The 12,689-nt window shown below is 48.8% G+C and overlaps 1 protein-coding gene across 3 annotated transcripts in view; it reads left to right on the top strand.

Moving 5' to 3' along the window:
• The window catches only part of dysf (dysferlin, limb girdle muscular dystrophy 2B (autosomal recessive)), a 334,329-nt gene that overhangs the window by 112,651 nt on the left and 208,989 nt on the right, over positions 1-12,689 (top strand). For all 3 annotated transcript variants that reach the window (XM_078224513.1, XM_078224514.1, XM_078224512.1), the window contains exons 11-15: positions 3,612-3,727; positions 5,619-5,745; positions 6,911-7,014; positions 7,839-7,907; positions 9,254-9,297. In XM_078224513.1, coding sequence (XP_078080639.1) covers positions 3,612-3,727; positions 5,619-5,745; positions 6,911-7,014; positions 7,839-7,907; positions 9,254-9,297 — 460 coding nt within the window. The remainder of the gene's footprint in view (positions 1-3,611; positions 3,728-5,618; positions 5,746-6,910; positions 7,015-7,838; positions 7,908-9,253; positions 9,298-12,689) is intronic.

The raw sequence follows: 12,689 nt of genomic DNA, 5'->3' as shown, positions 1-12,689 counted from the left end.
ATCTGGTAAGTGGGAGGCTTTCGAAAGTGTGTTAACCAGGGTTCAGGGTAAGCACATTCCTCTTAGAATGAAGGGCAAGGCTGGTAGAAGTAGGGAACCCTGGATAACTCGGGATATTAAGGCCCTGGTCAAGAAGAAGAAGGAGGCACATGACATGCATAGGCAGCTGGGATCAAGAAGACTAGAGAGGGTGTCGGAGTAGAGTTAAGAGAGGAATCAGGAGGGCTAAAAGGGGACACAAGATTGTTTTGGCAGATAAGGCAAAGGAGAATCCAAAGAGCTTCTACAAATACATAAAGGACAGAAAAGTAACTGGGGAGAAAGTAGGGCCTCGTAAGGATCAACAAGATCACCTATGTGCGGACCCACAAGAGATGGGTAAGATCCTAAATGAATATTTCTCATCAATATTTACTATTGAGAAAGGCATGGATGTTAGGGAACTTGGGGAGATAAATAGTGATGTCTTGAGGAGTGTACATATTACAGAGAAGGTGCTGGAAATCTTAAAGTGCATCAAGGTAGATAAATCCCCGTGACTTGATTAAGTGCATCCCAGGATTGTGGGAGACTAGGGAGGAAATTGTGGGTCCCCCAGCAGAAATATTTGAACCTTCGATAGTCACAGGTGAGATGCCTGAGGATTGGAGGGTGGCAAATGTTGTGCCTTTGTTTAAGAAGGGCTGCAGGGAAAAGCCTGGGAACTACAGGCCAGTGAGCCTCACATCTGTGGTGGGTAAGTTGTTTGAAGGCATTCTGAGAGACAGGCATTTCGAGATGCAAGGACTAATTAGGGACACTCAGCATGGCTTTGTGAGTGGAAAATCATGTCTCACAAATTTGATTGAGTCTTTTTGAAGCGGTAACCAAGAAGGTAGATGAAGGCAGTGCAGCCAATGTTGTCTACATGGACCTTAGCAAGGCCTTTGGCAAGGTACCGCATGGCAGGTTGTTGCATAAGGTTAAATCTAACAGGATCCAGTGTGAGGTAGTCAATTAGATACAAAATTGGCTTGATGATAGAAGACAGAGGGTGGTTGTAGAAGGCTTTTTTTCAAACTGGGAGCCTGTGACCAGCAACGTGCCTCAAGGATCGGTGCTGGGTCCACTGTTATTTGTCATTTATATTAATGATTTGGATGAGAATTTAGGAGGCATGGTTGATAACAGATGACACCAAGATTGGTGGCATAGTGGACAGTGAAGAAGGTTATCTAGGATTGCAATGGGACCTTGATCAATTGGGCCAGTGGGCTGATGAATGGTAGATGGAGTTTAATTTGGACAAATGCGAAGTGATGCATTTTGGTAGGTTGAACCAGGGCAGGTCTTACTCAGTTACTGGTTGGGCATTGGGGAGAGTTATGGAACAAAGAGATCTAGGGGTACAGGTTCATAGCTCCTTGAAAGTGGAGTCACAGGTGGACGGAGTGGAGAAGAAGGCATGCTTGGTTTCATCGGTCAGAACATTGAATACAGGAGTTGGGACGTTTTGTTGAAGTTGTACAAGACATTGGTAAGGCCATACTTGGAATACTGTGTACAGTTCTGGTCACCCTATTGTAGAAAGGATATTATTAAACTAGAAAGAGTGCAGAAAAGATTTACTAGGATGGTACTGGGACTTGATGGTTTCAATTATAAGGAGAGCTTAGATAGATTGGAACTTTTTTCCCTGCAGCATAGGCGGCTTAGGAATGATCTTATAGAGGTCTATAAAATAATGAGGGGCATAGATCAGCTAGATAGTCAACATCTTTTCCCAAAGGCAGGGGAGTCTAAAACTAGAGGGCATAGGTTTAAGGTGAGAGGGGAAAGGTACAAAAGGGTCCAGAGGGGCAATTTTTTCACACAGAGGGTGGTGAGTGTCTGGAACAAGCTGCCGGGGTAGTAGTAGAGGCGGGTACAATTTTGTCTTTTAAAAAGCGTTTAGACAGTTACATGGGTAAGATGGGTAGAGAGGGATATGGGCCAAACGTGGGTAATTGGGGCTAGCTTAGTGTTCAAAAAAAAGGGCGGTATGGACAAGTTGGGCCGAAGGGCCTGTTTCCATGCTGTAAACCTCTATGACTCCATGACTCTCAAGGGCAAAAGGATTAGCCCAGTAGCCACAGGTCAGTAAGTTTAATCTTGGTGGTGGGGAACCTCTTAGGATCAAAAATCTAGGAGAAATTGTACAGTTTCTTGCATAATATTAATTGAGGAAAGCCAACATGGATCTGTAAAAGGGAAAGCTTGTTTAAAGTTTACTGATAATGCAACAGAGAAGGTTAATGAGGATAATACGGTTAATGTGGTGTACAGATAAAGTGCCACATGTTAGACCTTCTAGCTATGTTGAAGCCCGTGCAGTAAGAAGGGCAGTGGCAGCATGGATAGGAAGTTGGCTGAGTGACAGGAAGCAAAGTAGTGGTGAACAGTTGTCAGAGAGTCATAGAGATTTACAGCATGGAAACAGGCCCTTCAGCCCAACTTGTCCACGGCACCCCTTTTTTGAACAACTGCCATTCGGTCCATCGAGTATGCACTGACTCTCTGAGCATATCCTACCCTTTCCCAGCAACCCTGTACTTTTACCCCACAAATGCCCCTCACCTACACATCTTGAAACCAGAAGGGGCAATTTAGCTTGGCCAATCCACCTAACCCGCACATCTTTGGACTGTGGGAGGAAATCGGAGCACCCGGAGGAAACCCACGCAGACATGGGGAGAATCTGCAAACACCCGACAGACAGTCACCTAAGGTGGGAATGGAACCAGGTCCCTGGAGCTGTGAGGCAGCAGTGCCAACCACTGTGCCACCGTGCCGCCCCTCTAGGGGATTAGAGAAAGGGATGCATTGAGATTGCCCAGGGCTCAGCCCAAGACCCTTGCTTTTCTTGATCTATAGCAGAATCATAGAATCCTACAGTGCAGAAGAAGGCCGTTTGGCCTATTGAGTCTACACTGACCACAATTCCACGCAGGCCCTATCCCCATAGTCCCATGCATTTACCCTAGCTAGTCCCCCTGACACTAAGGTGCAATTTAGCATGGCCAATCTACTTAACCCGCACATCTTTGGACTGTGGGAGGAAACTGGAGCACCCGGAGGAAACCCACGCAGACACAGGGAGAACATGCAGACCCCAATCAGACAGTGACCCGAGCCGGGAATCGAACCCGGGTCCCTGGCACTGTGAGGCAGCAGTGCTAACCACTGTGCCGCCGTGCCGCCCTCAACATAAAACAATGTAATGACCAAGGCTGCAATTCTCTGGTCTCGTACGCCCCGCCACCGTTGCCAGTGAGAACAGAGAATTGGGCGCTCTGCCAAACCTCCATTCACTGCGGTGGGACTGGAAAATGCCAGCCGTGGACGAGGTCGGAGGATTCCAGCCCCAAACGTGGGCGTCCAGGGCACAACTTCAAACTGTTCCAACTTGGGAGTATTGTGAACTGTGAGGACAGTGATGCTCTTCAAGAGGGAATAGGAATGAGTGGACATGGGCTTGATTTTAACACGGGAAAGTGTGAAGGGGTACAGTTTGATATGAAGACTGGGGAGAGGCAGTATAAGATAACGGATAGGATGCATCCTTTTCTTCATTGGTCTGTTTCATTTTACAGAGCACGCCTTTCTCAGAAAATGGCTCCTTCTCTCTGACCCCGACGACCTGGCTGCTGGGGCCAAAGGTTACCTGAAGGTCAATCTCATCGTGTTGGGAACTGGTGATGAAGCTCCCGTGAGTTCAGAACCTCTTCAATCAAATTTCAGTCGCTGATAACTTCTTCACAAAGAGCAGCGTTTACCCAGATTCCAGAAATGTACTGGTTGGGTGGCACAGTGGCACCCCCACCCCCCATTGCAGAGTACACCTCCTTCCCTCCCCTCTCCACGGAGCTCCCCCCCCAACCCACTGCATTTCCCCATCATGGCTCTGACCCAACATGGGCCCGCCTTTCAGGCCCCGCCCCTTAGATCACACTCCCCCAGGTCCTGCCCCCTGGCACTGCCTGGTGGACCGTGCCTGTGTGTCTTCTGAACAGTGCCAGGGTGCCAGGCTGGCACTGTTCAATGAGCACTGTCCGGCCCTGCCCCAGAGCACCCGGGGGCTTCAATGGCCTCCATGTTCCTCCCCAGTGAGGCCATCACATCTGGTCCCGGTTGGTGGGGGCCAGCTGTGACCCTCCCCGGTGAGGGTATGGACTGGTGAGCAGGTAAGGCAAGTGAGCCCGGACGATCATGTCCCAGACTCACTAATTAGATTTCAATGATGTCATGAATATTGTAGTCGGTTTCTCAATTCTTTGTTTCTCGTCCGATCTTACTGGTGCACCACGCTGATCGACCAGGGGGGAGGGTCGCACTGGTAAAACCCTCAGTGTCATACCAGTCTGAAAATGGGTGTGTTCAACACCTGTATTTTGGGAGAGTTTGGCACTGCATTCTCCCCACACTCTGCCAGTTATTTGGACAGCAGGGAGATTCGCACTTTGGCGGGGGGGAGGTGGGGGGGAGTGGGGGGGGGGGGGGGGGGGGGGGGGGGGCGGGGGCTGGGGCTGGTGAGCGCCGAAGATCGCCGGGGAAACTGGCTTCAGAGAGCTCGGGCTCCATTGCGCAGGGGCTCCCCGATCTCTCAGTGAACAGTGAGAGCTCCTCCCAACAACCCACACGCCCACCCCCCCCCCCCTCCCCCGCACCCCTTCATGGGCATCGGACCCTGTCCCGCCCCCTATCACCTGCGGCAGCATGTTCTCCCCCCGTCACCAACACGGGTCGCAAGCATCGGGTATCAGGACTCTCCTGATGAGGCCAGCAGTAATTCTCGCCGGCGTGAGGTCAGGCCAGCGAGTGGGGAAGCAGCTGTGAAGTAATGAAGTCAATCCTATGCAAATCAGCTTTGCGCCCTTTTTGAGCTCCAAGCTGATCCCGCCGGCAAAACACGTGCAACGCCATTCCGGGCGCAATCCCAACTTTCTTGCCTCATATGCAATCTTACTCCTCGCTGCGCCGATCGACCAAGATAGGTGGGAAGGGAGGCCTTTTTAAAAAACAGTTTATTTATTAGTGTCACATTAGAGTAGGCTAACATTAACACCGCAATGAAGTTACTGTGAAAATCCCCTCGTCACCACACTCCGGCGCCTGTTCGGGTACACTGACGGAGAATTTAACCCGGCCAATGCACCCTAACCAGCGCGTCTCTCGGACTGTGGGAGGAAACCGGAGCGCCCGGTGGAAACCCACGCAGACACGGGGAGAACGTGCAGACTCCGCACAGACAGTGACCCAAGCCAGGAATCGAACCCGGGACCCTGGCGCTGTGAGGCAGCAGTGCTAACCACTGCGCCACCATCGCTCGCAAAGAGTGTACAAGTAGGTAGAGTGAGTGGGTGGAAATTAGGCAGATGGAAATGCCCACTTTGGGAGGAAGAACAGAAAAACAGTAGATTATTTAAATCGAGAGAGATTTCAGAACTTGGTGGGACAGAGGGATCTGAGGGTCCCAGTACATGAAACACAATCTGCAGGAACAGCAAACAATTGGGGAGGCAAATGGAATGTTGGTGAGTGCTGTACGTGTTACCGACAGATACAAGTGATTCTAAAGCATTTCAATCCTTCTGTTGCAGATGGAGAAGAAGGACGGTTCTGAGGATAAAGAGGATATTGAGGGGAATTTGCTTCGACCCAGTGGAGTGTCTCTGAGAGGGGCCTATTTCACACTGAAGGTTTACAGAGCAGAGGACCTCCCACAGAGTATGTCTCAGCTCTTCCTCATCAGAAAGCTGGATTAGATCAAGAACTGGGACTCTCACAATGCAGTCTCAGAAAGAATGATCTTTATCTTGTTTGTGTGACCAATGTACCTCATCTGAACCCAATGCTTTGCTGTTAAAGTGATCGCGCATTTTGATGAACTGCTGCAGTTCTGGATTACTCAAGAATGATTCTTTACAGCATCTTCCCAATGGGAAACATCTACTTACCCTGGGAGTGTTTGATGGGGACAGTGTAGAGGGGGCTTTACTCTGTATCTAACTCCGTGCGGTACCTGTCCTGGGAGTGTTTGATGTGGACAGTGTGGAGGGAGCTTTACTCTGTATCTAACCCCGTAATGTACCAGTCCTGGGAGTGTTTGATGTGGACAGTGTAGAGGGAGCTTTACTCTGTATCTAACCCCGTGCTGTACCTGTCCTGGGAGTGTTTGATGTGGACAGTGTAGAGGGAGCTTTACTCTGTATCGAACCCCGTGCTGTCCCTGTCCTGGGAGTGTTTGATGGGGGACAGTGTAGAGGCAGCTTTACTCTGTATCTAATCCCGTGCTGTACCTGTCCTAGGAGTGTTTGATGGGGACAGTGTAGAGGGAGCTTTACTCTGTATCTAACCCCGTGCTGTACCTGTCCTAGGAGTGTTTGATGGGGACAGTGTCAAGGGAGCTTTACTCTGTATCTAACCCCGTGCTGTACCTGTCCTGGGAGTGTTTGATGGGGACAGTGTAGAGGGAGCTTTACTCTGTATCTAACCCCGTGCTGTACCTGTCCTGGGAGTGTTTGATGGGGACAGTGTAGAGGGAGCTTTACTCTGTATCTAACCCCGTGCTGTACCTATCCTGGGAGTGTTTGATGGCGTGGAGATGCCGGCGTTGGACTGGGGTAAAAACAGTAAGAAGTTTAAGAACCTGTAAGAACCTGGTGTTGTGAAACTTCTTACCGTGTTTGATGGGACAGTGTAGAGGGAGCTTTACTCTGTTTTTAAGCAGTGCTTTAGCTGGCTGCTGACATTAAGCACAAAAGTTAGAAATGCTTCTTCCTGACGAAAGAGCCAAATGTGATGAGAACGTGTTAATTTTCTGCATGATGCCCAGTCGCTCAAAGAGTTTCCTGTTGCCCTAGTGACGTGTTTTCTCTGTCTGTTTGGCTAGTGGATGATGCTATCATCGACAGCGTGAAACAGTTCTTTGGATTTGACAGCAGCAAGAAAAACCTCGTCGACCCTTTTGTGGAAGTGAACTTCGCTGGGAAGCTGGTGAGATGATACGGCCTGTTCTATCGGGGCTATGGGGGTGTTGTCACTGCGAACATGTACGGTTGATATGGCTTGTTCTCTCAGGGGATATGGGGGTGGTTGTCGGGAAGATGATGGGATAACATGGCCTATTCTATTGAGGGATATGGGTGTGTTGTAGCAATGAAGATGTAGGGATGATATAGTCTGGTCTCTCAGGGATATGAGGGTCTGGTCACCGAGCTGTTATGTCACTGGAGGAACAAATAAACTCATTATAGATTCTAACCTCCTGTGGGAAATTCAATCTCAATGACATTGTCACAGGAATAAAATCATCCAAAATAAGAACAAAGAGAACAAAGAACAGCACAGCACAGGAACAGGCCCTTCGGCCCTCCAAGTCTGTGCCAACATAGATGCCTCTCTAATCTAATATTTTCTTGCCTCTAAGTGCTCCGTGTCCCTCTATTCGCTGCCTATTCATGTACCTATCCAGATGCCTCTTGAATGTTGTTATAGAATCTGCTTCCATCACCACCTTCTGGAGCAAACCCACGCAAACATGGGGAGAACATGCAGACAGTGGACAGAACATGCAGACAGTGGACAGAACATGCAGACAGTGGACAGAACATGCAGACAGTGGACAGAACATGCAGACAGTGGACAGAACATGCAGACATGCAGACAGACAGTGGCCTGGTCCAGGTCTTACGAATTATAAACAGGTTTAGCAGAGCCGACGTAGAGAAGACATTTCCACTTTGATATATACATAGGGTAGTTTCTAATAAACCCAAGAAGGAATTTATGAAAAACCTCAATCTCTTTTAATCTTTCAGGTGTGCAGTAGAATTATTGAGAAGAATGCCAATCCCCAGTGGAATCAGAGCCTGGTATTGCCAATCAGGGTAAGGGAATGTACTCTGTGCTGACCAGGAGTTTGTGACACAAATAATGGCAGTGTGGTGGGGAAACAGCACCGGGCAACATTGTGTTAGCGTACAACTGGCTGAATGTATTAGAAACAGTATCTCCTCGATATCCCACTGTATCCCAGTGTGTGTCCCCTCTATATCCCGCTGTACCCCAGTGTGTGTATCCTCGATATCCCGCTGTATCCCAGTGTGTGTCCCCTCTATATCCCGCTGTATCCCAGTGTGTGTCCCCTCTATATCCCGCTGTATCCCAGTGTGTGTATCCTCGATATCCCGCTGTATCCCAGTGTGTGCCTCCTCAATATCCCGCTGTATTCCAGTGTGTGCCTCCTCAATATCCCGCTGTATCCCAGTGTGTGTATCCTCGATATCCCGCTGTATCCCAGTGTGTGCCTCCTCAATATCCCGCTGTATCCCAGTGTGTGCCTCCTCAATATCCTGCTGCATCCCAGTGTGTGTATCCTCGATATCCCGCTGTATCCCAGTGTGTGTATCCTCTATATCCTGCTGTATCCCAGTGTGTGTATCCTCGATATCCCGCTGTATCCCATTGTGTGTCCCCTCTATATCCCGCTGTATCCCAGTGTGTGTCTCTTCTATATCCCGTTGTATCCCAGTGTGTGTATCCTCGATATCCCGCTGTATCCCAGTGTGTGTATCCTCGATATCCCGCTGTATCCCAGTGTGTGTATCCTCGATATCCCGCTGTATCCCAGTGTGTGTATCCTCGATATCCCGCTGTATCCCAGTGTGTGTATCCTCGATATCCCGCTGTATCCCAGTGTGTGTATCCTCGATATCCCGCTGTATCCCAGTGTGTGTCTTTTCTTATCCCGCTGTATTCCAGTGTGTGTCTCCTCAATATCCCACTGTATTCCAGTGTGTGTATCCTCTATATCCCGCTGTATCCCAGTGTGTGTATCCTCGATATCCCGCTGTATCCCAGTGTGTGTCTTTTCTTATCCCGCTGTATTCCAGTGTGTGTCTCCTCAATATCCCACTGTATTCCAGTGTGTGTATCCTCTATATTCCGCTGTATCCCAGTGTGTGTCTTCTCTATATCTCTCTGTATTCCAGTGTGTGTATCCTCTATATCCCACTGTATTCCAGTGTGTGTTTCCTGTATATCCCACTGTATCCCAGTGTGTGTTTCCTGTATATCCCACTGTATCCCAGTGTGTGTTTCCTGTATATCCCACTGTATCCCAGTGTGTGTTTCCTGTATATCCCACTGTTTCCTCTGATTCCAATTCTTGCCCAGTGATTGGTATATTTCTATGTGGATGAAAATCTCAGACCAATGTGTGTTTTGTTGACAGTTCCCCTCCATGTGCGAGAAGATGAGGATCCGAGTTATTGACTGGTGAGTCATTCTAGTTACTGCGCCCCTGCTTCTGTAAGATTGACAGTAAAGAATAGATTCCACGTTAGGGCAGAGGCTCGATGAGCAGTGGAAGGGGATTACGTATGGAGAGTCAGTGATATTGCAGAATCATAGTATCAATTAATAATTACAGCACAGAAGGAGGCCATTCGGCCTATTGAGTCCCTGCTGGCTCTCTGCAGGAGCAATTCATCTTGCCCCACTCCGCCATTCACCTTTCTTTCCAATTCCCTTTTGAAAGCCAGGATTGCCCTGCCTCCAGCACTCTCCCAGGCAGTGAATTCCAGATTCTAACCACTTACGGTATAAGAGGCTTTACCTCATACCGACGTTGATTCCTTTGCCAGTTCCCTTAAATTGGCATTCTCTGATTCCAGACCTTTCTGATAATAGAATCATAGAATCACACAGTGCTAAAGAGGCCCCTCGGCCATCGAGTCCACACCGACAGGTGAGAAACACCTGGCCTCCCACCTAATCCCATCTGCCAGCACTTGGCCCATAGCCCTGAATGTTATGATGTGCCAAGTGTTCATCCAGATACTTTTTAAAGGATGTGAGGCAACCCGCCTCTGCCACCCTTTCGGCAGCGCATTCCAGACCGTCACCACCCTCTGGGTGAAAAGATTTTTCCTCACATCCCCACTAAACCTCCTGCCCCTCACCTTGAACCTATGACCCCTCATGACTGATCCTTCAACTAAGGGGAACAGCTGCTCCTTATCCACTCTGTCCATGCCCCTCATAAGCTTATACACCTCGATCAGGCCTTCTCTGCTCCAATGAAAACAACCCAAGCCTATCCAACCTCTCTTCATAACTTAAACGTTCCATCCCAGGCAGCATCCTGGTGAATCTCCTCTGCGCCCCCTCCAGTGCAATCACGTCCTTCTTATAATGTGATGACCAGAACTGCACACAGTGCTCCAGCTGTGGCCTCACCAAAGTTCCATACAACTCCAACATGGCTTCGCTGCTTTTGTAATCTGTGTCTCGATTGATACAGGCAAGTATCTCATATGCCTTTTTTGGGAGCAGTTTCCCCCTATCCACCCTGTCTGGACCCCTATCGTTTAGAACACTTCTGTCAAATTGCCTCTCAATTCTCTTCTCTAAAGAAAATAATTTCAACTTCTTCAATTTACTCAAGTAACTGCAATAGTCATCCGTAGAACCATAGAGCAGTTACAATGCAGAAAGGGGCCATTCAGCCCAGCTCTGTGCTGGCTGAAAAATAAAGTTTAAAGTTTATTTATTGATGTCACAAGTAGACTTACATCAACACTGCAGTGAAGTTACTGTGAAAATCACCTAGTCGCCACACTCCGGCGCCTGTTCGGGTACACTGAGGGAGAATTTAGCATGGCCAATCCACCTAACCAACACGTCTTTAGGACTGTGGGAGGAAACTGGAGCACCCGGAGGAAACCCATGCAGACACGGGGAGAACGTGCAGACTTCGCACAGATAGTGACCCAAGCCGGGAATCGAACCCAGGTCCCTGGCGCTGTGAGGCTGCAGTGCTAACCATTGTGCCATCGTGCCGTCCTCCAGCTGCCCCATTCTTATCCCACCTTTCCTCACCTGGTTTAAAGCCTTGGAGTTTGCAGTACCTCCGGTGCAGATCCAGGTACCTTTTCCTCTTCCCTGAAGGTGGAAGGTTATAAGACCATAAGATCATAAGACATAGGAGCAGAATGAGGCCACTCGGCCCATTGAGTCTTCTCCGCCATTCAATCATGGCTGGTATTTTTCTCATCCCCATTCTCCTGCCTTTTCCCCATAACCCCTGGTCTCCTTATTGATCAAGAACCTATCTATCTCTGTCTTAAAGACACTCAATGACCTGAATTCCACAGCCTTCTGCGGCAAAAAGTTCCACAGATTCACCACTCTCTGGCTGAAGAAATTCCTCCTCATCTCTGCTTTAAAGGATCGTCCCTTTAGTCTGAGATTTTGCCCTCTAGTTCTAGTTTTTCCTACTAATGGAAACATCCTCTCCACGTCCACACTATCCAGGCCTCGCCGTATCCTGTAAGTTTCAAAAAGATCCCCCCTCATCCTTCTAAACTCTAACGTGTACAGTCCCAGAGTCCTCAACCATTCCTCATTCAACAAGCTCTTCATTCCAGGGATCATTCTTGTGAACCTCCTCTGGACCCTTTCCAAAGCCAGCACATCCTTCCTTAGATACGGGGCCCAAGACTGCTCACAATACTCCAAATGGGGTCTGACCAGAGCCTTACACAGGCTCGGAAGTACATCCCTGCTCCTGTATTCTAGCCCTCTTGACATGAATGCTAACATTGCATTTGCCTTCCTAACTGCTGAATGGCATGTTAGTAGGGTGGTGATAAAAGCATATGGGACACTTGCTTTTATCAATCGAGGCATAGATTACAATAGCAGGGAAGTTATGTTGGGGTTAGATAGAACTTTGGTGAGGCCACAGCTGGAGCACTGTGTGCAGTTCTGGTCGCCACATTATCGGAAGGATGTGATTGCCACTGGAGGGAGTGCAGAGGAGATTCACCAGGATGCTGCCTGGGATGGAACACTTAAGTTATGAAGAGAGGTTGGATAAGCTTGAGTTGGTTTCATTGGAGCAGAGAAGACTGAGGGGCGATCTGATCGGGGTGTACAAGATTATGAGGGGCATGGACAGAGTGGATAGGGAGCAGCTGTTCCCCTTAATTAAAGGGTCAGTCATGAGGGGACATAGGTTCAAGGTAATGAGGGTAGGGCAGTGGATGTTGTCTACATGGACTTCAGTAAGGCCTTTGACAAGGTCCCTCATGGCAGACTGGTGCAGAAGCTGAAGTCGCATGCGATCAGAGGTGAGCTGGCAAGGTCAAAGAAGACAGAGGGTAGCAGTGGAAGGGTGCGTTTCTGAATGAAGGGCTGTGGCAAACGGCGTTCCTCAGGGATCAGTTCTGAGACCTTTGCTGTTTGTAATATATATAAATGATTTGGAGGAAAATGTAGCTGGATTGATTAGTAAGTTTGCGGACGGCACAAAGGTTGGTGGATTTGTGGATAGCGATGAGGACCATCAGAGGATACAGCAGGATATAGATCAGTTGGAGACTTGGGCGGAGAGATGGCAGATGGAGTTTAATCCAGCCAAATGTGAGGTAATGCAATTTGGAAGGTCTAATACAGATAGGAAATATACAGTAAATGGCAGAACCCTTAAGAGTATTGATAGGCAAAGGGATATGGGTGTACAGGTACACAGGTCACTGAAAGTGGCAATGCAGGTGGAGAAGGTAGTATAGAACATAGAGAACATAGAACATTACAGCGCAGAACAGGCCCTTCGGCCCACGATGTTGCACCGACCAGTTAAAAAAAAAAAAAACTGTGACCCT

Source organism: Mustelus asterias, chromosome 1 (genome assembly GCF_964213995.1).
Source record: "Mustelus asterias chromosome 1, sMusAst1.hap1.1, whole genome shotgun sequence".
NCBI lineage: Eukaryota > Metazoa > Chordata > Chondrichthyes > Carcharhiniformes > Triakidae > Mustelus > Mustelus asterias.
The sequence above is the reverse complement of the archived record's forward strand: the minus strand, read 5'-3'. Positions and strand labels throughout refer to the sequence as shown.